The sequence below is a fragment of the Scyliorhinus torazame genome, chromosome 5 (assembly GCF_047496885.1).
Source record: "Scyliorhinus torazame isolate Kashiwa2021f chromosome 5, sScyTor2.1, whole genome shotgun sequence".
Lineage (NCBI taxonomy): Eukaryota > Metazoa > Chordata > Chondrichthyes > Carcharhiniformes > Scyliorhinidae > Scyliorhinus > Scyliorhinus torazame.
This window is the reverse complement of record NC_092711.1, coordinates 156772578-156800045: the sequence shown is the minus strand read 5'-3', so window position 1 is coordinate 156800045 and position 27468 is coordinate 156772578. Positions and strand designations below refer to the sequence as shown.

General features: G+C 46.1%; 1 protein-coding gene and 2 long non-coding RNA genes across 3 annotated transcripts; 1 reads left to right on the top strand and 2 right to left on the bottom strand.

The window, feature by feature from the left end:
• Positions 1-1747: 1747 nt before the first annotated feature.
• LOC140420253 (uncharacterized) lies at positions 1748-13747 on the bottom strand. The gene is made up of 2 exons (XR_011946243.1): positions 13083-13747; positions 1748-7000 (listed from the first exon to the last, which is right to left on the bottom strand). It is a non-coding gene; the product is annotated as an uncharacterized lncRNA (long non-coding RNA).
• A 141-nt stretch (positions 13748-13888) lies between these two features.
• LOC140420251 (uncharacterized) lies at positions 13889-16469 on the top strand. Its single transcript, XR_011946241.1, has 2 exons — positions 13889-14100; positions 14956-16469. It is a non-coding gene; the product is annotated as an uncharacterized lncRNA (long non-coding RNA).
• LOC140420234 (uncharacterized) lies at positions 15895-23122 on the bottom strand. The gene is made up of 2 exons (XM_072504267.1): positions 22972-23122; positions 15895-20237 (listed from the first exon to the last, which is right to left on the bottom strand). The coding sequence occupies exon 2, from the start codon at positions 19868-19870 to the stop codon at positions 18695-18697; it is 1176 nt and encodes a 391-aa protein (XP_072360368.1). The 5' UTR covers positions 19871-20237; positions 22972-23122; the 3' UTR covers positions 15895-18694.
• Between the last annotated feature and the right edge of the window lie 4346 nt (positions 23123-27468).

Genomic DNA, 27468 nt, shown 5'->3' with positions numbered 1-27468 from the left:
TGCAGAGTAAAGTATAACTGTGGAGTGGAATTTTAGATTGTGTAAAAGGACAAAGTTCTATTTTATAAATAAAGATGGAGGTTTCTGGCAAAAATAGTGTTGAGTTAACGTTGCTTCTAAGGCATCACAGTGGTGCAGTGGTTAGCACTGCTGCCTCATGGCGCTGAGGACCCGAGTTCAATCCTGGCCCCGGGTCACTGTCCGTGTGGAATTTGCACATTCTCCCCGTGTCTGTGTGGGCCACACCACCACAACCCAAAGATGTGCAGGATAGGTGGATTGGCCACGCTAAATTGCCCCTTAATTGGAAAAATTAAAAACAAAATGTTGCTTCTAGTTTGTTTGCTGCAGTAAAAGCCACAAAACCTTAACTCCTGTTGTGTGATCCTTTACATTGTTGACTTGGAATTGATTTTTTTTTAAAGTTATTGATCTGTACAGAGATCCTAATCCACAAGTTTTGACTTCCCATTTGAGCCTCAGGCAGTTTTCTGGCTCACTTTTCTTGTGTCAGTGACAGCCAGGAGATGGAGCTGAGGGCTGAATTTAGTTACTAATAATGGGGCCTGCACCCCAGTTGGGAAACTGCAATGGGCGTCGCACTAATAGAGAGACAGGAAGGTGTTGGAGGACTGACTGGGAAATGGGCCTCCAACCAATTAGGACACAGAAGGAGGTGACCAGGGCTGGTAGTGACCCCCCGGTATTCAGTGCCCCGGTGTCCAAAGTGGGGAGTCACGGGAACAGAGTAAAGAGAAACCACTTGGGTTCTGAACATTGTGAACATCCTTTTACTCTGCTTGCTATTTATTCTCAAGTAATTTTCTGTTAGTTTTTTTATCCATGTTGTTTCATTAATAAACAATTAACAGTCAAAATATTTGATTTTGTTGGATTTTTCATGATTAGATTGATGTAGTTCAGGGAAAGTGGGTGAGAGGTTGACAGGCTCTTTAACAGAAAGTGAGTCCCTCTAAGGCGATTGGCAAAGGAACCAGAGGGGTAGAGGAGATGTGATTTTTCTTTTGACATGCAAAATGCGGTTCAGGTTCTGATTGACTCATTTATTGAGGCTCCTTGAGGGAGTAACATGGGATGTCAACAAAGGGGAACCTGCAGATGTGGTTTATTCAGGTTTCCAGAAGGTATTTCCCAAGGTGCCACATCAAAGGTCTCTGCACAACATAAGAGCTCATGGTGTAGAGGGCAACATGTCAGCAGGGATAGAGGATTGGTTAGCTCATAGGAAGCAGAGAGTGGGTATAAATGGGTCATGTTTGGGTTGGTAAGATGTGACAAGTGGAGCATCACAAGATCAGTGCTGGGCCCTCAACTATTTACAATCTATATTAATGAGTTGAATGTGGTTAAATTTGCTGATGACACAAAGAGGGATTGGAAATTAATTTGTCAAGTGGACTTGGAGAATACAAAGGACATCAAATAGGTTAAGTGAGTGGGAACAAATTGACAGATAGAGAATAACTTGGGAAAATGTGAATGTGTCCACATTATTTAAATGGGAGAGAGATTACAGAACTCTGAGGCGCAGAGGGATCTGTGTGTCCTGATACAGGAATCACAAGTTAGTTTGCTGTGTTACGACACCCTGGGCTAGTGCGCTGTCAATTCCAGCCCCACGTGCCCCAGAGTCACAGCACTAGTCAATTAACCAATAATTCTTACAAAAATACCCTATGTCTTTGGCCCTTGGCTGCCCAATAATCAGTCACCATGGTTGCAAATGTAAATACGATTACTGTTTATTTATAACAAGAACAATAATAAAATATGCAGCAAACACAACTGATTTACAATAAGCCAATTCCTAATTCCCACTTTAACCTGCCCCCAACCTCTACACACACAGAGACATACAAACACCGAGGGGTGGAAAGGGATAAGATCAGAAGTGAAAGAAATTCTTTTTTTCAGATGATGATTTTTAGCACACTTTACTTCACAGCAAGCTTGCAGGTTAAAGTCTTTAGTTTACAGTCTGTAGTGATCTTCTCTGTAGGTTAATTTGTTCACGTTCTTTGTAGTTTAGAAATGCAGTACTCACACTTTTCTGGAGACACACCTCACCTCTGTTCAAACTTTTCTTTCAGTTTGTGGTTTGTATTCAGGTCTCCGTGGTTTCAGGAATATAGCACCCACAGGCTATCTGGGAAGAGAGATAGCACTCACAGCTGCCTTCTGGAGAGAGAGTTAGTCAGTTCTGCCTCTTGTGCTGCTAGAATCAAACTGAAAGCTTGGGACTCTGAAAAACATCCCAGTGGGATAGGATCCAATCACCGCCTGTTACCTAGGAGCACAGCCGTTTGGACCAATTCATTGGCCACCAGCGAATCAATCAAACCGAGTCCCAACCCCAATTCTCACACTGGTGCCGAAAGATCTTCAGCTCCAGTTTAAACCAGTACAGGCACCTGGATTCTTCTGCTTGAATTAAAGATACAGGCTGCTTGCCTTAAAGTGACATGTCCATTAATCATCCATGGACCAAAAATGTAACGGCAGAAATTACAGCTGGTACAGCAAGTGATGAGGAAGGTGAATGGAATATTGTTATTTATTGCAAAGGGACTGGAATATAAAAGTTGGGGTGTTTTGCTGCAGTTGTACAGGGCCTTGGTGAGACCATGGGCTGGATTCTCCACTGACGGGATTCTCCATTGCACCGGCAGCGCACTCACACCCGGGGATTTCCAGACGACAGGCTGGCAACAATGGGAAACTCATTGTCCGTCTGGCAGGACGGAGAATCCCGCAGCTGGTGAGGGCGCGCCACAGGACGGGGAATCTCGCCCCATATTTAGAGCACTGTGTACAGTTTGGGTCTCCTTATTTCAGAAATAAGATAATTGCATTAGAAGCAGTTCAGAGGAGGTTGACTCCCAGATTCTGGAATGAGGGGGTTATCGTCTGAGGAAAGGTTTGACAGGTTGGGACTGTATCCATTACAGTTGAGAAGAATGAGAGATGATCGTATTGAAACACGTGAGATCCTGAGTGGAATTGACAGAGAGAATGCTGAGAGAATGTTTCCCTTGTGGCAGAGACTAGAAATCGGGGAGACCCGGTTAAAATCTGAAATGTCCAAGCAGCCACTCAGTTCAAGGGCAATAAATTCTGGTCCAGCGACTTCCACATCCCATTCAGAATTTACAAAACTCTCTCCACAAAACCTCACTCAATTTCACTCCATTATTGTCCAGTTCTGGCTCCGCCTGGGGTAACATCTACTCCATATTTTCTTCTCCTGAAGGAGCACCATGAGTTCCAGGTTACTGGTACATTAGGACAGATGCTTCAAGCAACAGATCAAACATGGATGTAAAAGATTCTCCAGCTCTCTCTTTGTGGACAGTTCTTACTCAGTATTATTTCTCCCAAGCCCTTCATTGTCCCATTATCGCTTTAATTTCACTCCCACTTTGCCCATGTCCAGTGTGTTTAATTCTATCCGGATTGTTTTAAAGTCAGTTTCTCTCTGGAGTGTGTGTCAATGTCTTGATGATGTCACAATGGTGTCTCAATCTCCTGGCCACATTAACCATTTCATCTCCTGCTGTGTCTCCAGTAGCTGTGTGTGTTTGGGACCCGGTCTTCAGTCCATTTCACTGTGAATTTAGGCTTGTTATTTTTCACATGGAACAAATCACAACTGCACACCCACACCGGTATCCCAAAATCATGTCACATTTTTTTAACTCTCAGATGCGCTGAAGATCAAAGTGAGTGTCTGTCTTTCTTATCTGCCCTGTTATGGTGCTGATATTTCATGTTGTGGCTGGGCTTTCAAATGTGGATTTCTTTAAAACAAAGTTCATGGGCCAGGATGTAAATATTTCCAGGAGAAAGTGATCAATTTATTAATCCCATCTAAACATTCCAGACTTTCACTGGAACACAGGTGGATACCAGATTGATATAGGTTTGCCTTTCAGTCGTCAATGGTCAGACGCTCTGTACCATTTGCCAAACTGGACTATTTGACGAACTGCGTGTTTTAATTAACATCCCTCTTTCCTCCAGTTGCTCTACTGTGGGTAAAATCCCTTTGGTTGGGGACGGGTTGATGGGTATTGTTTGGTACACGGTGGAACATTACCAGTGAATGATGCTGGTTCCATCTGTAATTGGCCACAATCATTCTTATCTTTTGCCACATTGGATGTTCATAAAGCTGATCTTTCCTGATGGTTCTGATTGACCATGTTACTGTCCCATTTTCAAAGCTTAAGGGAGAATTCAATTAGGATCAAATATCCAGACCCAGAATAGCCTGGTCCACTGGGCCTATCCAGACTGAAGATATCAATTCACGTGAACCAAATTCTATTGACATGGGTTGAGTTCTTTTAATAGTATAATTATAATCTTTATTATTGTCACAAGGAGGCTGACATTAACACTGCAATGAAGTTACTGTGAAAATCCCCCAGTCGCCATATTCCGGCACGTGTTTGGGTACACCGCGGGAGAATTCAGAATGTCCAATTCACCGAACAAGCATGTCTTTCGGGACTTGTGGGAGGAACCCGGAGCACCCGGGGGAAACCCACGCAGACACGGGGAGAACGTGCAGACTCCGCACAGACAGTAACCCAAGCCTGGAATCGATCCCGGGTCCCTGGTGCTAACCACTGTGCTACCGTGCCACCCCATTAATAGATTGTAGCATTTTCCCACCTTCTGATGTCAGGCTAATGGGTCTGTGGTTCCCCGTTTACTCTCTCCCTCCTTAAATTGTGGGGTTACATTTACCACCTTCCAATCTGCAGGAACCATTCCAGAATCTATAGAATTGTGAAAGATGATCACCAGTGTATCCACTATCTCTACAGCCGCCTCTTTCAACACTCTGGGATGTCGAGCATCACGTTTGAGGGTTGATTAACTTTCAACCACATTAATTTCTCCAGGACTACTTTTTTACTTATTAATCTCATTCAGTTCCCAATCCTCAGGCTTACTACTATTTTGGCCACTTTATGAGCCTCTTCCTTTGATCTAATGGAATCTTTAACTTTTCTTGTTAGCCGCGGTTGCATCACTTTTCCTGTTGGATTTTTTTCCCTAAAGGAATCAATTTTGGTGTATATATGTGAAATGAGTTGCAAAAGTCCCAGAAGACCATAGGCTGCTCTCCCCTTTGAGAGAGCGAGAGAGAGAGACAACTGGTGGTTTAACCTGAGGGTCACCACACCTTAGGCGAGGGGCAATGTTGCGAAGGTGGACCCTTCATGGATAACCTCAGCCAGTACGACAGTTGAATCCCTGCTATTGGAGTCACTCTGCATCATGAACCAGCCATCCAGCCAACTGAGCTAACTGACTCCCCCAGTAGATGAATAATAATGCCTGAAAATATTAGCTATTGCCTGTCTCCCATCATACCATTTAATGTGGTTTCCCAGTCTACCTCAGACAACATGTCCCTCATACCCTGATTGGGTGTTCACCCAGATAAATTAAACAAAAAACATGTAACCACCAATGTCCATCTTCATGGCAATGTGGCATGATTTACGGGGATCCAAACAGAAATGCAAACTGAATATCTTCTCTCTTCGAAACACCGCCTCACTCAGTGATCCATGTGACATTTGAAACCAGGTATTCGCAACAAGGCTCAAAGAGCATCAGCCATCTGGAGGCAAAGCCATAGGACTGCCAAGTCGAGCAGAACAAAACCCTACAACCCTCCCCATTGACCAACTGACAGAATGAACAAAATACAGTCCTGGATGTAACTGAGAGCAGAAACAATAACAGCAATAGCCCTTGTAATCACTTGTGAACTTGTTGGTGTCTCAGCAGGTGCGATGAATCATGGATTCCCTTCTAACACAGAGGGGAATGGCCTCTACCCAGTGTGAACCCGCTGGTGTGTCTGCAGGTGGGATGGATCACTAATTGCCTTCCCCTACTCAGAGTACGTGATTGCCTTCTCCCCATTGTGAACTCGCTGGTGTCTCTTCAGGTTCGATAAGTCAGTGAATTCCTTCCCACACTGAGAGCAGATGAATGGCCTCTCCCCAGTGTGAACTCGCTGATGTGTCCGCAGTTTGGATGACTCACTGAACCCCTTCCCACACTGAGAGCAGATGAACGGTCTCTCCCCAGTGTGAATTCGCTGGTGAGTCCACAGGTGGGATAACTGGGCGAATCCCTTCCCACAATGAGAGCAGGTGAATGGCCTCTCCCCAGTGTGAACTCGCTGATGTGTCTGCAGATTGGAGAACTGAGTGAATCCCTTCCCACACTGAGAGCAGATGAACGGTCTCTCCCCAGTGTGAACCCGCTCGTGACTTTGCAGGTGGGATAACTGAGTGAATCCCTTCCCACACTGGGAGCAGGTGAACGGTCTCTCCCCAGTGCGAACTCGCTGGTGACTCTGCAGGTGGGTTAACTGAGTGAATCCCTTCCCACACTGAGAGCAGGTGAATGGCCTCTCCCCAGTGTGAATTCGCTGGTGTTTCTTCAGTCTGGAGAACAGAGTGAATCCCTTCTCACACACAGAGCAGGCGAATGGCCTCTCCCCAGTGTGAATGCGTCGATGAGTCTCCAACTCAGATGGGAATCTGTATCCCTTCCCACAGTCCCCACATTTCCACGGTTTCTCCATGTTTTGGGTCTCCTCGTGTCCCTCCAGGATGGACGATCAGTTAAGGCCTCGTCCACACACAGAACACACAAAGTGTCCGGTCTCTCCCCGCTGTGAATGGTGCAATGTTCGTTCAGGCTGTGTAAATGTTGAAAGCTCTTTCCACAGTCAGTGCTCTGGAACACTCTCACTCGGGTGTGTGTGTCTCGGTGCTTTTCCAGTCACATTGATGTTTAAAATATTTTGATGCTGACAGATTCGGCAAACATTTCTCCTTCTAGATTCAAAGGCCGATGATACTCAGATCCCAAGGTATCGAGTGACTCTGTAAGACCGAGACGTGACAATTGAGATTTCTGTCTGGAATTCCTCCTCTTGTAATATCTGTAAAAGGAGTTTACAAAAGTCAACACTCAGTACAGGATAGAAATTCAGAACAGAGAATTCTAGTTTCTATGGAACATTCCTTCCTCTCATTCCCCAATACCTCGTCTCCAGGGAGCGGACTCGGAGGGGCAGGGTATCGGAGCAGTGACTGTAGGAAGGATGAGCTGGCTGGCCACTGCACCCTGGTACAGGAGGCCATTCAAGCGGGGGGAGGAAGTGGTCGTTGTCGGGGTTTCTATAATTAGGGGAACTGATAACATCCTTTGGAAGCAGGACCGAGAGTCCCACATGGTATGTTGCCTGCCCAGTGCCAGGGTGAGGGGCATCTCTAACCGGCTTGAAAGGATATTGGAGAGGGAGGGGGAGGATCCAGTTGTTGTGGTCCACATTGGGACAAACAGTATCAGCAAGACTAGGAAAGAGGACCTGTTTGGGAATATCAGAAATTAGGAACAGAATTAAAGAACAGGTCCCAAGGATTATAATCTCTGGATTATTCCCTGAGCCACGTGCAAATTGGCATAGGGATGAGAAAATTAGAGAAGTAAACACGTGGCTAAAGGAGTGGTGCAGGAAAGAGGGGTTCCATTTCATGGGGCACTGGCATCAGTATTGGGACAGGAGGGATCTGTACCGTTGGGACGGTCTCCACCTGAACCGATCTGGGGCCAGTGTCCTCGTGGAAAGGATAAATAGGGAGGTCAGAAGGACTTTAAACTAACAAATGGTGGGGGAGAGGAAGGCCTCAGGGGAACTCAATACAGTTCCAAAAACAAGTAGCAGGATGGTCTGGACTGGGTACCAAATATACCGGTTATAAAGTTTACAGGAGGGACAGAGAATATGGCAGAGGGGGTGGAGTAGCCTTACTGATTAGAAATACTATCACCTCAATGGTGAGGGTTGGATTTGTTTATTGTCACATGTACCGAGATACAGTGAAAAGTATTGATCTGTGCACAGTTCAGACAGATCATTCCATACATGAGAATACACAGGGCAAACATCAATACACAATGTAAATACATAGACACAGGTATCGGGTGAAGCATACAGGAGTGTAGCACTACTCAGTGGAGGAGATGTGTGAAGAGATCAGGTCAGTCCATAAGAGGGTCGATTAGGAGTCTGGGAACAGCGGAAAAGATGTTTTTGAATCTGTTAGAACATACAGTGCAGAAGGAGGCCATTCGGCCCATCGAGTCTGCGCCGACCCACTTAAGCCTTCACTTCCACCCTATCCCCATAACCCAATAACACCTCCTAATCTTTTTGGTCACTAAGGGCAATTTATCATGGCCAATCCACCTAACCTGCACGTCTTTGGATGTGTTCTCAGACTTTTGTATCTCCTGCCCGATGGAAGAAGTTGGAAGTGTGAACAAGTCGGGTGGGAGGGGTCTTTGATTATGCTGCCCTCTATCCCAAAGCAGCGGGAGGTGTCGACAGAGTCAATGGATGGGAGGCGGGTTTGCGTGATGGACTGGGCGTGTTCACGACTCTCTGTCGTTTCTTACAGTCTTGGACCAAGCAGTTGCCAGGCCAGGCTGTGATGCTGCCAGGTCGGATGCTTTCTATGGTGCATCTGTAAAAGTTGGAAAGATTCAATGTGGACCTGTCGAATTTCCTTAGTTTCCTGAAAAAGTATAGGCGCTGTTGTACTTTCTTGGTCGTAGTGTTGACGTGGGTAGACCAGGACAGGTTGTTGGTGATGTGCACACCTCGGAATTTGAAGCTGTAGTCAATGAATAGGAGACTGATGTCGGAGTCCTTGTTGTCGAGATGCTCCAAGTGAGTGTAGCGCCAGGGAGATGGAGTCTGCTGTGGAGGATATAATGAGGGGAAGGATCCAGCGAAGACCATGGGCTGGATTCTCCGTCGGCGGGATCTTCCGCTTTCCGGCAGCACACTCACGCCCGCGGACTTCCCGACAGCATGGGGGTGCCCACAACGGGAAACCCCATTGGCCAGCTGCCAGGACGGAGAATCCCCTCCCACATGGGTGGAACTGAGGAACAAAAAAATCTCAAACTGTAATGGGTGTTGTGTATCGACCGTCTGGTTAGCTCGGAGGTGCTAGATTGTATAAAGGCCGAAATTAGGCGAGTGTGTAGCAAAGGCAGAGTAGTATTAATGGGGGATTATAACTGACACACAGATTGGGAGGGGCAGACAAGCAACTGTCAGAAAGGGAGTGAATTTCTGGAATGTGTCTGGGATAGTTTCCTGCAGCAATATGTTCCAGATGTAACAAGGCGACAGGCAATATTATATTTAGTTATGAGTAATGAGCCCAATTTAATTAGCAGCCTATCTGTGCACGAACATTGATCACAACATGATTGAATTCAGTGTAGTGTTTGAAAGTGAAAAGCACGTTACAGACAGTAGAATTTTAGACTTGGGTAAGGCTGACGTTAACGGGATGAGACAGAGACTGTCCACGGTAAACTGGGGAGATCTGTTAATGGGTCAAACAACTGAAGATCAGTGGAGCATATTTAAAGAAACATTTAACGAGATACAGAGCAAGTATATACCCCTGAGAGGAAAAGGCTCCATTTCACAAAAAAAAAACAGCCACGGACAAATAAAGAGATTAGGGACAGCTTAAAACTAAAAGAAATAGCGCACAAAAATACAAGACACAGGACAGATCCAGACGAATGGGATAGGTACAAGGACCAGCAAAGGATCACAAAGCAGCTTGTGAGAGCGACTAAAAGGGATTATGAAAGGAAACTTGCAAGGTTCATCAATATCACTGAGAAGAAATGTTTCGTTATATAAAGGGAAAGCGGGTGGTGAAGAGCAATGTAGGCCCAGTAAAAGCTGGAAATGGAGATATTGTCAGTGATAATGGGGGAATGGCAGACACGCTGAACAATTACTTTGCCTCAGTATTTACAGTTGAAAAGGAGGATAACTTGCCATAAGTCCCGAAAAAATTAATAGTCGATAGAGGACAGGGACTTGATACAATTAACATAATGATACCGATACCATCACTAACTAGGAAACTGAAGAGTGACAAATCCCCAGGACTTGACGGTTTCCATCCGAGGCTGTTAAAGGAAGTCGGGGAGCACATTGTAGATGCCCCAACGATAATCGTCCAGAGTTCCCTAGATTCAGGAGTAGTCCCTCTGGATTGGAAAATTTCACTTTTTGAAGTGCGGATACACCAGCGAGTTCACACTGGGGATAGGCCATTCACCTGCTCTTAGTGTGGGAAGGGATTCACTTTTTAAGAAGGGTGAAAGGGGAAAAACAGGGAATTACAGACCAGTTAGCCAAACACGACATGGTAGCACAATGGTTAGCACTGTTGCTACACAGCCCCAGGGACCCAGGTGCGATTCCCGCCTTAGGTCACTGTCTGTGTGCAGTCTGCACGTTCTCCCCGTGTCTGCGTGGGTTTTATCCTGGTGCTCCCACAAGACCCCAAAAGCCGAGCTGTTCGGTGAATCGGACAGTCTGAATTCAGTCCCTCAGTGTTAATGTAAGCCTACTTGTGACACTAATAAAGATTGTTATGAACATCTATGGTGGGGAAACTGCTGGAATGTATAATCAGGGATAGGGTAACTGAACACTTTGAAAAACATTGTTCGATCAGGGACAGCCAGCCTGACTTATTTTACTGAATCTTTTGAGGACGTGACTAAGTAGAGGATAGGGGACTGTCTATGGATGTCATTTATACGGACTCCCAGAAGGCATTTGATAAAGTCCCACACAAGAGACTGTTAGTTAAGGTGGAAGCCCTCGGAGTTGAGGGCAAATTATTGACACGGTTAGGAAATTGGCTGAGTGGCAGGAGAGTGTGGGGATATGGGTATTTAATACGGGACAATGAAGAGTATAACACCGAGTTGTAGACAAACAAAACTTATTTTATTTAACATTAACTATATACACAACTCCAGTTGCTGAGTTAGGAGAGATTACTCAAATTTGACCTCTTCACTTTTCAGGATTAATTTCAATTTGCCACTGTTCTGCCATCTAACCAGCCCGTCCATATCATCCTGAAATCTGAGGCGTTCTTCACCATTTCCCACACCCCCAATTTTTGTGTCATCTGCGATCTTATCATATCTCCAACATTCACATCCAGATCATTGATGTACGCTCCGAACAACATGGAACCCAACACCGATCGCAGTGGAACACCATTGGACACAGGCTTCCAGTCACAAAGACAATCTTTGACCATCACCCTCTGCCTGCTGCCAGGAAGCCAATTTTGGTATCAATTTGCCCTGGAGCCCATCTTGACCAGTCCCCCATGTGAGACCTTGTCACAAACCTTACTGAAGTTTTTCCGGGCTACATGTGACTGGCACGGAAGTACAGTTGGTAGCACTTTGCTCCACAGTGCCATGGTTCCAGATTTGATACCCGGCTTGGGTCAGTCTGTATGGAGTCTGCACGTACTCCCCGTGTCTGTGTGGGGTTCTTCCGGGTGCTCTGGGTTCCTCCCACAAGTCCCGAAAGACGTGCTTGTTAGGTGAATTCGACATTCTGAATTCTCCTGAGTGCACCTGAACAGGCGCCAGAATGTGGCGACTAGGGGATTTTCACAGTAACTTCATTGCAGTGTTAATGTAAGCCTACTTGTGACAATAAAGATTATCAACTGCACTACCCTCAACGACACACTTAGTCACCTCCACGGAAAATGCAAATGAAATAGAATCCACAGAATCCTTCTGCACTGACCCTCCGATAGAGCATGCTACCCGGGTCCACTCCTCCTCTCTATCCCCTTAAACCCACCTACCTTTTGGACACTAAGGGGTAATTGTTCATGGCCAATCCACCTATCCTGCACATCTTCTGGACTGTGGGAGGAAACTGGAGCGTCCGGAGGAAACCCATGCAGACAGGGGGAGAACGAGCAAATTCCACACAGTGTATACCTTAGATCTCTTCCTTTCCAATTCCCCACCCTCTTCCTTCAAACCAACTTTCCCCTTCTGATTTCCTGCTTTAGAGTCAGAGAGTTTTATAGCACAGAAAGATGCCCTTTGGCCCATCGTGAAAATGCTGCCTGTTCAGCCACAGCAGGTCAAAGATGAAAAGAGAGAGCAACAGCTCAGCACTTCATGAAGACAGGTAGCCATTTGATATGACCCTCACTGCTACCAGCTCAGATACAACACTGCACAAACTTAGCAGCCACTATAGAGTTGGGATCAGCTGTGGTGACACACTGGACTGGATCCAGGACAGGGTGAAATATAGTTTGCTTGCCAGTTCATTGGAGGGTGTGGTCAGAGATGGGTGCTGCTTTGGGTGGATCAGATGAGGATTTTAATAGGCACTGATGAGGGTGTATATTGAGATGCTGGGTGGATTGTCTGGCTTGTCAGACAGTCTCCTCTTCACTGTCAAGCAGCATGTAGAGGTCTGGCTCCAAGTCTCCAAATTGGCAGAGGACATTGTGCAGAACGTGCCCTGTCCACAACCTCAGCTCCATCTCCTTGTTCTGGTGCAGAACCAGAGGCACTGCTATTGCTGCTCTGAAACCTGTTACAGTCTTTGTTTGGGTAGGTCTTTATAAGACATAATCTTCCTTTGACAAAGCCATGCTAACTAGCCTTTTTAAAAATAAATTTAGAGTACCCAATTATTTTTTTTCCGATTAAGAGGCAATTTAGCGTGGCCAATCCACCTAACCAGCACATCTTTGGGTTGTGGGGGTGAAACCCACACAGACATGCTGACTATCCTTAATTAGTACTTGCCTTCGCAACAGAGATTAATTCTGTCCCTCAGAATATTTTCCAATCATTTCCTGACCACTCAAGTTAAACTCACTGGTCTGCAATTGCCTGGATTTTCCCTACTTCACTTCTTGAACAATGGAACCACATTATCGGTCCTCCAGTCCTCTGGCACCGCTCCTGTGGCCAGAAAAATTTGAAAATTGTCAGTGTCTGCAATCTCCTGTCTTGCTTCCCACAGCAACCTGGAAATATCTCATCTGGGCCTGGGGATTTAAACAAGTCACCAATAAAGGGCAGAATAAGAACATAAATTTAATGGGGAGAAAAGAAAGGGTTTTACTTACAGACGTGAGAGGAAGTTTCAGTCTGTGTGAAGCTGGAGGAGCAGCAGCTTTGCTGGGCAGATAGTGAAGGAAGCTTCGTGCAGCCAGTGACACAGGCCCCAGACTCTGATTGGCTGGAGGATCAGCGCCTGTCCAGTCGTCCACAGTTTCCCATTGGCCAATCTCCGTCATGGAGACAATGAGGGGACGGACCTCGGCGCACGTGGGGTGGGCGGGTATTTGACCTCCCGACGCTGAGCTCCTGTCCAATCCGGAGTATTTTGTTTCTGTGACCAGGGTGTTGCTCTCAGAGTGCTGAGAACGCCCCTCTGGGTCATTGTGACGTCCCAAAGAAGCCCTGCCTGAATCACTCTGTTCCACGGTGACGTTTCCGGGTTCCAGTGCGCAGGCCCGGCGGGCGGGCACGAGAGCCCCGACCCCTCCTGTTGTTCCCCCTCTCCCTTCCCCTGCACATCCAGCAGACAAGGTTTCCAGGCAACCGGTTGACGCTTCCGGCCAGAGCGAGAACTAGCCCAGTGATCTCCATCTCCACCCAGCCCGGGACTGCGCATGTCCAAGGGCGGTAGGGAACTGCGCCGTGCAGAGGAGAGTCCACCCTCTGACCTTCCTGCTCAGGTATTGGCTATTGAGAAACTGGGAGGACCAAAAGGACTTTGGTCCTCCAGCCAATCAGAGCACTGCCTTTGTGTGAATGAAGATTGAATGAAGCTTCACACAGACTGAAACGTCCTCCTGTCTCCAACATCTGTGAGGAAAACACTTCCTTTTCTCCCCCTTTCCATTTCTTTTCGCATCCTGACCTTCAATTGGTCACTTGCAGCAACTGAAGGGAAAGGAAGTGAATCCAGGGAGGGTGCAGACTCTGGAAAGCTTGGCCCAGGTCCCTCTCTCTCTCTTAAAGACATTGACATCCTTTGCTCCCTCAGCTTGACACATTTATTTGGCTAAAAGAATGGTCTCTTTCCCAATGTTCACAATTAAAGGGCTGGTTTCCCCAGGAGATGGCTGACATTTAAGGGTCAGTAAATTAATATTAGCCAGAGATAGGTCTAGTGTTGTTATATGGTACAGATTAGATATATTATTTATGGTTCTGTAAAGTACATTTATTATTATTTCTAGTAATGTAATATTGTACTGTAACTACATCATATATTTTCAGTAATCTGTTACCTCACAGGGTTGTTAATCTCGGGATTTCTCTTCCACAGGGACCAGTGGAGTCTAGAGATCATTGAATATATTCAAGGATGAGTTAGACAGATTTAGTTTTTCAATTTAAAGAGCCCAGTCTTTTTTTTTTTCAATTAAGGGCCCCCATCCCTTGGACATGTGCATTTCTGGGCCATCTGCCTGCATGGCAGATAGAGCAGTTTCTCCAGCACGGGGGAATTGTTTGGAGCCCAATATCTAATCTCCTGGGACTGGGATGAAAAGTGGGGGGAGTGGGGGGGGTGGCATTGACCTCAACCTGACACAAAGTACATGCAGGTAGTCACTGGGTTTGATTGTGACACCCCCCCCCCCAAAAACATTGAAGTCACCAAGGAATATGAGGGTAGTGTGGGTAAATGGAGCTGAGGTCGATTGGCCATTGAGCTCATTAAAGGATGGGGCAAGTGGGCCAAATGGCCGACTGCAGCTCCTATTTGTTATGATCTCTGTGTCCAGGACAGGAAGCAGTGAGCATAGATCTGTCAATCAGCACCTTCAGGAGAATTGGGAGGGAGAACGGAGGGAGAGTGTGTTGGATGGATATTTACAGCTTTTGAGGAATGAGAGAGGGAAGAATGTTCCATAGGAACCAGAATTGTCTGTTTTGAATGTCTATCCTGTACTGACAGTGCTGACTTTTGTAAATTGTTTTTCCAAGATATTAGAAGTGGAGGAATTTCAGAGAGAAATCTCAAACGTCACATCTAGATCTGACAGAGTTATTCGATTCCTTGGGATCTGAATATCTTCGGCATTTGAATCTAGAAGGAGAAATGTTTGCTTGAGCTGTCGGCATCAACAGATTTTCAACACCATTGTGACTGGAAAAGCACCGAGACACACACACACCCGAGTGAGAGTGTTCCAGAGCACTGTCTGTGGAAAGAGATTTAACCAGTTACGCACCCTGAAAAAACATTGCAGCATTCACAGCGGGGAGAGACCGTACATGTGTTCCCTGTGTGGGTAAGGCTTCAATTGTCCAACTTCGAGAGACACAAGGAGACCCAAAACATGGAGAAACCATGGAAATGTGTGGACTGTGGGAAAGGATTCAAGGCCCCATCTGCACTGGAAGCTCATCGACACATTCACACTGGGGATTCACCTGCTCTCTCTATGGGAAGGGATTCACTCAGATATCCAGCCTGCAGGGACTTCATACTGGGGAGAAGCCGTTCACCTGCTGTCAATGTGGGAGGGAATTCAGTGATTCCTCCACCCTGCAGAGACATCAGCGAGTTCACACTGGGGAGAGGCCGTTCACTTGCTCTCAATGTGGGAAAGGATTCAGTGATTCATCACACCTGCTGAGACACCAACAAGTTCACAAGTGATTACAAGGGTTGGAATTTGCTGTTATTGTTTCTGCTTCAATTACATCCAGGACTGCATTTTGTTCATTCTGACAATTGGTCAATGGGGAGGGTCGGAGGGTTTCTTTCTGCTGGACTGGCCGATCTCCCGACTTTGCCTGCAGTGGGCTGTTGCTCTTTGAGCCTTGTTGCGAATACATGGCTTCAAATTTCACAAGGATCTGTTGTACCAAAACCATAGTGTGTCTCTAACCCTTATACGCTGGACAAATTACCATAAGTTGTATCAGACAATAATATACTTTATTTACGATCACACAATTGTTACTGTTAATTAATCACACACACATGCAAGTTGAACTCTAAGCTAATGCACACAAGACCTTAACTTAACTTTCAAGTGACTGGCAAGTACGGGGCAGACATGGCCTTATCTGGAGTCCGCAGTCTGGCAGTGTTGAAAGTCTGTTGCTGGTCGTTGTTATCCTCGGCTCGGGTCCTTCCGTCGATGGCGTGGATGGTTTTCCTCTTCGGTCGGTGAAGGGTCACTGTTGTTGGTTACTGTTGAGAGCTGCTGTCGAGAGAGCGAATGGTGGGCTGCGCAGCACCTTTTATCCCCAGGAGTTTGAGCCCCTTTGGGCGGTCCCAGGTGAAGGCCCAATCAATCGATCAGGGCTTGATCACCTTGATCGATAATGTTCAATTAAATCCGCTACCTTGCGGGGCTTGTCCTGACCGGCCATGTCCGTTGGTGTCCGAGGCACGTATGCCTTCCCAAATGAGGAAAACTGACGCCACCAAATCTGCCACTTTGTCAATTTCCATTTAAGCCCATTGTCCCGGGATGGCCTTTCAATGGCCTTTTTCCTCGGTTGTTAGACAAACCAGCTTTTTGTCTATTTGGAAGCTGCAGCCTGTCTGTCCCTGAACTTGGCCACTTTTCCCAGCATCCTTTGCCAGACGCCACTTTAGGCGGCCACATATCCCTCCTCTTGATCCTGAACGCGAAGCGTGGTAGATCACAGACTTAGAACCAATACCTGCCCCGCATCCCCAGTCACCTGTCTATTAAGTAAGGCCCCAACACTAAACTCAGTTACATATTACAGATACTACTCAATTCAACCTTACAATTACACACTTAACTATATGGGCAGCTGCTGCTCCACATCCCAGAGTGTTGAAAGAGGTGGCTGGAGAGATAGTGGATACATTGGTGATCATCATTCAAAATTCAATAGATTCTGGAATGGTTCCTGCAGATTGGAAGGTGGTAAATGTAACCCCAATATTTAAGGAGGGAGAAAGAAAATGGGGAACCACAGACCCATTAGTCTGACATCAGTAGGAGTGAAAATGCTACAATCTATTATAAAGGATGTGATAACATACAAATTAGGAGCAGGAGTAGGCCACTCGGCCCCTCGAGCCTGCTGCACCATTCAATAAGTTCCCGGCTGATCTGATTGTAACCTCAACTCCACATTCCCACTGACCCCCCGATAACCTTTCACCCCCTTGCTTATCAAGAATCTATTCAACTCCGTCTTCAAAATATTTAAAGACTCTGCCTGGTTCATCTTTGGCACTGGTATGATGGTGGTCTTCTTGAAGCAGGTGGGAATCTCAGAACGGAGTAGAGAGAGGTTGAGGATGTTCACGAACACACCCGCCAGTTGGCCCGCGCAGGATCTGGGTGCATGGCAGGGACTCAGTCAGGACCCGCCGCTTTCCAAGGGTTCACTTTCAAGGCGGCCAAACTGACTTTGGAGGCTGTGACGGTGGGCATGGGTGTGCCCAAGACAGCTGGGGCAGATGACAAAGGTTTGTTGGTTTCCTGCTCGAAATAAACATCAAATGCATTGAGTTTGTCAGGAAGGGGTGCGCTGTTGCAAAAGATTCTACTCAGCTTTGCTTTTTAGTGCATTATGTTGTTTAAGCCTTGCCACAATCGATGAGAGTCCATGATTCTCGCTTATTCCGGACAACTCTTCTGTTGTCGCTTGGCATCCCTGTTGGCTTTGCAGAGGTTGTACCTAGATTTTTTTGTATAGGTCAGGGTTGCCGGACTTGAATGCCTCAGACGTGCCCTTCAGTCGGGAGTGAATCTCCCGATTAAACCATGGGTTCGGGTTGGGTAACGTACGTACTACCTTCTTTGACATACAATCTTCTACAGACTTGCTGATGAAGTCTGTGATGGTGCTGGGATACATATTTAGGTTGACTGCTGAGTTCTTGAATATGGACCAGTCGAGAAGGAGCTCTTCTGTTGCCTCAGACCAGCATTTGCACAACCTTCATAGCCAGATTCTCCAGCTTAAGTTTCTGCTTGTATGCCGGGAGAAGGAGCACCGTCTTGTGGTCCGATTTTCCGAAGTGCAGTCAGGGAATGGATCATCAGGCGCTCTTGATGTTTGTGTAGCAGTGGTCAAGGATGTTGGGGCCCCTGTTGGGACAGGAGATGTGTTGGTGGAATTTTGGCAGTGCACTCGAGGTTGGCCTGGTTAAAGTCCCCGGCCACGATGAACAAGGCCTCCGGATATTCTGCTTCATTGTTATTGATAGCGGTTACAATTCATTAAGCGCCTTCTTCACTTCCGCCTGGGGTGGGATGTAGACCGCCATGATGATGGCAGAAGTGAACTCCGTGGAAGGTAGTATGGACGGCACTTCACAGTCGGGTATTCCAGATCCGGAGAGCAGTAGTTCGCCAGGGTCACCACGTGCTAGCACCAGGAGTTGACGAGGAGACAAACCCCTCCACCCACTCCAGGTTCAGTCCTGGATGTGATTAACAGCAGGAATAACAGCAGAATCTAACCCGACATCACTTGTGAACCCTTTGGTGTCTCAGCATGTTGGACGACTGAGTGAATCCCTCCCCACAGTGAGAGCAGGTGAATGGCTTCTTTCCAGTGTGAACTCGCTGGTGTCTCCGCAATGTGGATGATGTTTGAAACCTCTTTGTCGCAGTGAGAGCAGCTGAACAGTTTCTCCTCAGTGTGAATGCGCTGGTGGGACATCAGTACCTGAGAGCTTTTAAACCCACTCCCACAGTCGGAGCATTTAAAGGGTCTCTCATTGCTGTGAGTGACACTGTGGCTCAGCAAGTGATGACCGAGTGACACTTTTCCCAGTCGGAGAGGTGAACGGGCTCTCCCCGGTGTGACCTCGCTCGTGTTTCATCAGGTTGGATGAGGATCTAAACCTCTTCGTGCATCGAGAGCAGCTGAACGTTCTCTCCTCAGAGTGAACGCGCTGGTGGGACATCAGTAGCTGTGAGCTTTTGAAACCCCTCCTGCAGTCAGAGCATTTGAAGGGCCTGCTCTTGGTGTGAGTGACATTGTGTTTCAGCAGGTTGGATAAATGAGCAAATCCCTTATCACACACAGAGCAGATGAACGGCTTCTCCCCGGTGTGAACCCGCTGGTGTCTCTGCAGGTGGGGTAACTGAGTAAATCCCTTATCACACACAGTGCAGATGAATGGCCGCTCCCCGGTGTGAACTCGCTGGTGTCTCAGCAGGTTGCCAATGTCAGTGAATCCCTTTTCACACTGAGAGCAGGTGAAAGGCCTCTCCCCAGTATGAACTCGTTCGTGTCTCCGCAGGATGCCAATGTCAATGAATCCCTTTTCACAGTGAGAGCAGGTGAAAGGCCTCTCCCCAGTGTGAACTCGTTCGTGTTTCCGCAGGCTACTTATGTTAATGAATCCCTTTTCACACTGAGAGCAGGTGAAAGGCCTCTCCCCAGTGTGAACTCGTTCGTGTTTCCGCAGGCTACTAATGTTAATGAATCCCTTTTCACACTGAGAGCAGGTGAATGGCCTCTCCCCAGTGTGAACTCGTTCGTGTTTCCGCAGGCTTCCAATGTCAGTGAAACCCTTTTCACACTGAGAGCAGGTGAAAGGCCTCTCTCCAGTGTGAACTCTCTGGTGGCTCTGCAGGTTGCATAACTGAGTGAATCCCTTCCCACAGTCAGAGCAGGTGAAAGGCCTCTCCCCAGTGTGAACTCGTTCGTGTCTCCGCAGGTTGCCAATGTCAGTGAATCCCTTTTCACACTGAGAGCAGGTGAAAGGCCTCTCACCAGTGTGACTGCTTTGATGCCTTGCCAGCTTGGACGGGGCTGTGAATCCCATCCCACACACAGAACAGGTGAACAGCCTCTCTCCAGTGTGACTGCGTTGATGCCTTTCCAGCCCGTATGGGCCTTTGAATCCCTTCCCACAATCCTCACATTTCCATGGTTTCTCCATGGTCCGGGTGATCTTGCGTCTCACTGCGTTGGGCGATCAGTTGAAGCCCCGTCCACACACCGAACACCTGTACAGTCTCTCCCTGCTGTTAATGGTGCAGTATTTTTTCAGGCTGTGTCACTGGTTAAAGCTCTTTCCACAGTCAGTGCTCTGTAACAGTCTCACACGGGTGTGTGTGTGTGTCTCAGTGCTTTTCCAGACACACTGATGTTTAAAATCTCTTGAAGTAGACAGAATAGACAAACATTTCTCCTTCTAGATTCAAAGGCCGATGATCTCCGGTTCCCAAGAATTGAGTGACTCAGTCAGTTCTTGACGTGATATTTAGTTTGAGATATCCGCCTCAAACTCCTCTCGTTCGAACTTCCTGCAATCAGATTTTACAAATCATTGTCAGTACAGGATAGAAACTCAGAACAGACAATTCTAGTTTCTATTGAACATTCTTTCCTCTCTCTTTCCCTGAAATGCTCTCAATCTCCAACCCACACACTCTCCCTGCATTCTCACTCTGCTGTATCTAATATTCACCCTCCCAATTCTCCTGAAGGTGATGATTCAGGCTGATTGACAGATCCAGGACTTTAACCAGGCCAACCTCAAGAGTGCACTGCTTCCTGTCCTGGACACAGAGACCTGAAATCTTCATGCAGGCTGCCAGACAGATATATGTCTATATTACTGGATGAAAAATGTGTGTAATATACAGCCTGTATTCACTTACTTTCCCTCCCAATTTTCGTGAAGGTGCTGATCAACAAATCTCAACTCACTAAAACCTGTACAACCGTAGAGAATCTCCATATAAGTACATTTACTGATTAGAGATGGGGAAATTCTGAGGAAGAATTTTATTTAGTCATGGAGTGGTCATGACAGGGAACTCACTGCCCACAAGGGTTGTGGAAGTCCAGATGATCAATAATTTAAAATAAAATAGGATGGTCACTTGAAGAAAATAAACTTGCAGGTGAACAGGGATATCGAGGGGGAATGGGACTGACTGGATTGCTGTACAGAGAGTCAGCATGGACTTGAGTTCCCAAATGGATTCTGTCAGTGCTGCAATGACTGTATGACTGGAAATATATAATGTAGGTCCAGTACTATTTACAAAACTAGAAATAATAATCCATGTATTTTATTACAGAACCATCAATAATATATATAATACATACCACATAACAACACTAGACATATTTCTGTCCGATAGTAAATTTTTAAAAATCAATTTACGGGATGTGGACAATGCTGGTCAGGCCAGCATTTATTGCCCATCCCCAGTTGCCCTTCCGAAGTAGTGGTGAGTTGCCTTCTTGAACTGCTGCAGCCTGGAGGTGTAGATATATCCCCTGTGCTGTTTTTAAAAAAATTGTTTTTTATAAATTTAAAGTACCCAATTCATTTTTTCCAATTGAGGGGCAATTTAGCGTGGCCAATCCACCTACCCTGCACATCTTTGGGTTGTGGCGGCGAAACCCACGTAAACAAGGGGAGAGTGTGCAAACTACAGACGGACAGTGAGCCAGAGCCGGGATTGAACCTGGGACCTCGGCGCCGTGAGGCAGCAGCGCTAACCACTGCTCCACCATGCTGCCCTACATCCCCTGTGCTGTTAGGGTGGGAATTCCAGGATGTTGCCCCAGGGACAGTGAAGGAACGGCAATGTATTTCCAAGTCAGGGTGGTGTGTAACTTGGAAGTGAACCTCCAGGTGGTGAGGTTCCCAGGTATCTGCTGCTCTTGTCCTTCTAGATGGTAGTGGTTGTGGGTTTGGAAGGTGCTGTCTGTGGAATCTTTATGAGTTACTGCAGTGTATCTTGTAAATGGTATACACAGCTGCTACTGTTTTTCGGTGATGGAAGGTTTGAATGCTTTGTCCTGAATAGTGTCGAGCTTCTGGAATGTTGTTGGAGCTGCACTCATCCAGCAAAGTGGAGCGTATTCCATTACACACCTGACTTGTGCTTGTAGACAAGCTTTGGGGCTTCAGGTGGTGTGTTACACACCTTGGATTCCCAGCGTTTGACCTGCCCTGGGAGCAACAGTATTAATATGGCTATTCCAGATCAGTTTCTGATCAATGGTAACCCCCAGGATATTGGTTGTGGGGGATTCAGCGATGGAAATGCCACTGAATGTCAAGGGGTGTTGGTTAGATCCTCTCTTGTAGGAGATGGTCATTGCATGGCACTTGTGTCGTACAAATGTAACTTGCCACTTATTAGGCCAAGCCTGGATATTGTCCAGGTCTTACTGAATTTGGACATGGACTGCTTCATTATCTGAGGAGTTGAGAATGGTGCTGAACATTGTGGATGACTGCACATCACCACTTCTCACCTTATGATGGAAGGGAGATCATTGATGAAGCAACTGAAGATGGTTGGGCTGAGGAAACTGTCCTGACAAACTCCTGCAGTGATGTCCTGGAGCTGAGATGATTGACCTCCAATCACCACAACCATCTTCCTTTGTGCCAGGTGTGACTCCAACCAGTGGAGTTATCCCCAGATTCTCATTGACTCCAGTTTAGCTAGGGCTCCTTGATGCCATACTCGGTCAAATGCTGCCTTGATGTCAAGGGCAGTTACTCTCACCTCACTTCTGGCATTCAGCTCTTTCGTCCAAGTTTCAACTAAAACTGTAATGAGGTCAGGAGCTGAGTGACCCTGGCGGAACTCAAACTGAGCGTCCGGGAGCAGGTTATTGCAGAATAAGTGCCACTTAATAGCAACTTTGATGACTCCTTCCATCACTTTGCTGATGATAGACAGTAGACCCACAGAGAAGTAATTGGCTGAGTTGGATTTGCCCTGCTTACTGTCCCCTTAAATGTCAGCCATCTCCTGGGGAAACCAGCCCTTTAATTGTGAACATTAGGAAAGAGACCATCCTTTTAGCCAGACAAATAAATGTGTCAAGCTGAGGGAGCAAAGGATGTCAATGTCTTGAAGAGAGAGAGAGACCTGGGCCAAGCTTTCCAGAGTCTGCACCCTCCCTGGAATCACTTCCTTTCCCTTCAGTTGCTGCAAGTGACCAATTGAAGGTCAGAATGAGAAAAGAAATGGAAAGGGGGAGAAAAGAAAGTGTTTTACTCACAGATGTTGGAGACAGGGGTCTGTGTGCGGCTCAAGCTCATTCAGGGTTGGAGGAACAACGGCTTTGCTCGGCAGAAACCTCCATGTCCAGCTTCCGCATTGAGACAATGGGGGAGCTCTGATTGGCGGAGAAACAGAGTCCTTCCGGTCCTCCAATCTTCCCATTGGGCACAAGTCAGCGGTAAAGCCAGCGGGATTGAGCTCACCCTGCACATGCGCAGATTCCCCTCTCCCCGAGACATGCGCAGTCCTGGGTTGGGGGAGGGGCTTCTCGCTCTGGCCGGAGCTGTCAGCTGGTTGCCTGGAAACCGTCTCGACGATGTGCTGGGGGAAGAGGGAACAGACGGTGGGGGGGTCGGCACCCTGGGCGGTGGCCGCGCGCCGGGCTTGTGCGCTCAAATGCAGTGACGGCACTGCGGAACGGATTTATTCCTATTGGCTGGTTTAGAGGACGAGCTCCTTTGTGATGTCATAACGTGGAGGTTCGACAATGAGTGTCAGACGAAAACTTCCTCCTCTGGGCAACATCTGGGAGCAAATCAATGTCTCCCCCTTTCATAAGTTATAAGATATAGGAGCAGAATTAGGCCATTTGGCCCAACCAGTTTGCTCTGCAATTCTATCATGGCTGTGCTCATCCTGGCTTTAATTCCACCGTACTGCCAGTTCTCCATTACCCTTCAACCCATTAAAAATCTGTCTTCTCTAAATCTGGATTTAGCCCTTTACATAAATTGTGTGACATTCATGGAAATTTGCCAACTGGAGCGTTATTCTCAGTTAAATTCAGTCCTCAGCTCCATCGCTGTCTGTCATTGACATGAGCAACAGAGAGACAGAAAGGTGCCCGAAGCTCAAATGGGAAGTCAAACCTTGCGACTCGAAACCAACACCTCAACATTTGTCAGTCAAATCCATGTTATTTATACTGGGGTTTTTATTATTACATTTAGGCACTGGAGGCAAAGGATGGGGGCTTTAAAGGGTAGCTTTCACTTTCTAACTTTGTATTGTCTATAGTATCAGCCGTGGCTAAGTGGGCAGTTTTCTCACCTCTGAGTCAGAAGGCTGTAGATTCAAGTCCCAGTCCAGGGACTGGAGGACAAAAATTACATCCAATATTCCTCCTCGCAGCACTGAGGGAGTGCTGCACTGTCAGAACAGCCTTCTTTTAAATAAGATGTTCAACTGAGGCCCTGTCTATCCCTATCAGATGGATGTTAGAGATCCCACGGCCACTATTTTGAAGAAGAGCAGGGGAGTTACCCCAGTGTCCTGGTCAATATTTATCCCTCAATCAACATCACTAAAAACAGATCACCTGCTCATTATCACATTGCTGTGTGTGGGATCTTGCTGTGTGTAAATTGATTGCCACGATTCCTACATTACAAAAAGTGATGACACTTCAAAGTACTTAATTGGCTGTGAAGCACTTTGGGACGCCCTATGGTTGTGAAAGGTGCTATAGAAATGCAAGGTTTTTAATTGAAGATACTGATCTTGTCATCGAGAACATAATTAATTTCAGCCACCCCCAACTTACCATTTAATAAATTCACTTTAGTTTGGACAGCATTTAAATCAATTAAGACAAAGGCAGAATTTTCTGGATAGTAAATACAAAAATAAGTTTATGAAAAGAAAAAGGTTTACTGAACTTTAAGGCATTGACTTTTCCAACTTCATGTGGGGGATCAGTCTGTAGAAGCGTAACCCTCTCTGGCTCCTTCTTTGACAGTCATTTCCTTGGAACTCGGCCTCAGGAGTCTTCAGTACTTGGCCAGCAAGGAAGGCGTTCAGAACCTCTACTTTTATCACCAAAGTGACCATTACCTCATAACATGACAATTGGTCAATTTGGTCACTAGATTAATTGAATTGGATCCCCAATTACTGACACCTCCTTCTCTCATTAACTTAGGCAGAAATACAATAGAACTGTTTCATACTGTCCTTTTATCTGCTTCTATATAATCCCTTATTTTACAATATCATATGATGAGGTTAATCTGACCTTGAAGGTCTCTCTTGCCAGTACTTTTACCTTCATTACACATTCCTTCTTTAAAAATTTATAAATTTAAACTACCCAACTATTTTTCTCCAATTAAGGGCAATTTTGCGTGGCCAATCCACCTATCCTGCACAATCTTTTTGGACTGTGGGGGTGTGACCCACGCAGACGCGGGGAGAATGTGTAAACTCCACATGGACAGTGACCCTGGGCCGGGATCTAACCCGTTCTCGGCACCGTGAGGCAGCAGTGCTAACCACTGCACCACCATGCAGCCCAAAACATTCTTTACATATACAGCAATTAAGCTTTTTAAGAAATTTAGAGTACCCAATTCATTTTTTTCCAACAAAGGGGCAATTTAGCGTGGCCAATCCACCTACCCTGCACATCTTTGAGTTGTGGGGGCGAAACCCATGCGAACACGGGGAGAATGTGCAAACTCCACACGGACAGTGATCAAGAGCTTGGATCGAACCTGGGACCTTGGCATTGTGAGGCAGCAGTGCTAACCGCTGTGCTACTCTGCTGCCCTGCTTTTGCATTTTTACAGCAAATAAAAATCAGTCTTTTACGAGAACTGCTGATTCATTATTGATTCATTCATTGTAACTGAATTAAGGATCAATCAGCTGTTACTGATTGGTGGCTAAATAAAACAGTAATCTTTAATTAATATATTTGGTCACTCCAAGGTACATTGATTCAAAAAGACAGTTTGTGAAAGACAATAGCTTTATTTCTTACTCATCTTGATTGGATTCAACAAATAGCCTTGTGGTTGAGCCAGATATTGGCACAATTTAATGTTCTCTTTCTTGTCAAAATTATTGAAGAATTTATTTATTTCAACAATTAATGCTCACTCAGCAGCGTCGAAGCATTCACGTTTATACAGTATTAATTTCTGAAATAAAGATCTCGTCACACGTTAGAGTTTAACATGGCTTCTGTAGAAACCAACTATTTTCTAATACACCTGATAGTTCAAAGATAGCTAGTTAACGTTAATATTAAGCCCCAGTTTTAAATACCCATTTTAAATTAAGGATTTCAACACTCATAACCTCAGGTCATCTCAAAACATATAGCTTCAACAGAACAGAGACACAAAACAGCACGACACAGCATAATTCCATTATAGATCAAAACAGCACTTTTACTGAGCTCCATTGTTCTAACAAATACATTTGTAAGACAGTGTGACATTAAAACACAAGCCGTACCAGGTATCATTCCAAGGACAGGGCAGGCACTAGTGTCCACAATGTGCAAAATAGCGAAGTCAGCAGAAGTCGGACACTAGTGTCCACAATGTGCAAAATAGCAAAGTCAGCAGAAGTCGGACACTAGTGTCCACAATGTGCAAAATAGCAAAGTCAGCAGAAGTCTGACACTAGTGTCCACAATGTGCAAAATAGCGAGGGCAGCACGGTAGCATTGCGAACAGCACAATTGCTTCAGAGCTCCAGAGTCCCAGGTTCGATTCCGGCTTGGGTCACTGTCTGTGCGGAGTCTGCACATCCTCCCCGGTGTGCGTGGGTTTCCTCCGGGTGCTCCGGTTTCCTCCCACAGTCCAAAGATGTGCAGGTTAGGTGGATTGGCCATGATAAAATGCCCTTAGTGTCCAAAATTGCCCTTAGTGTTGGGTGGGGATTCTGGGTTATGGGGATAGGGTGGAGGTGATGACCTTGGGTTGGGTGCTCTTTCCAAGAGCCGGTGCAGACTCGATGGGCCGAATAGCCTCCTTCTGCACTGTAAATTCTATTATTCTAAGTCTAGTTTAAACTGGTTGTGATAATCGCACAGAATCGCATTCCATAACATACACAAGTATTCAGATATGAAACATTTAAAGCTAATGTTGCACATTGAAGATTGACAGCTAATCGTCAAATCAAACTCATTTGATTCTAACCTAAACCAATTGGGATTACATAGGGGTGTAGATGGCTAAAGACTGATATGATTTTGTATAACCGTGCGGGTCCGTATGGCCATCTTTATTCATGAATCATCGATACTTTGATCTAAATTATTCGCTGTCTCTATACTTTCACTTTTCCACTCTAACTGTTGAAGTAAATGCAATCTGATTTGCCGTAAGCAAGAAACCATTTCTGTATTATTTCAAAGTTAAATTGTGTACAAGTTGCTTCTTTTTAAGTCCTTTTTGCTAGCCGGACTTATTAGAGAATAAGATTTAAGTGGTTCTCAATTGTAAACAAATAGAGGCAATAAACGATTCTTGTTTGCACCCAATAAATTTTAACTCAAATTTCTACTGAGTTTTAGTGTCGCAAGTGCCACCAAATCCACATGGTAGGTCTCTACAACTGGCGTCGTTTGGCAAAAGGGGAGGAGCCAGCCAGGATGAAATCAGAAGACTGAAGAAAGACCAGAAGGACGGAAGACCCAAATAAAAACGGCTAGACTGCGGTAAGAAATATCTTTTTCACCCATTAAAAGTCTTAAAGCCGC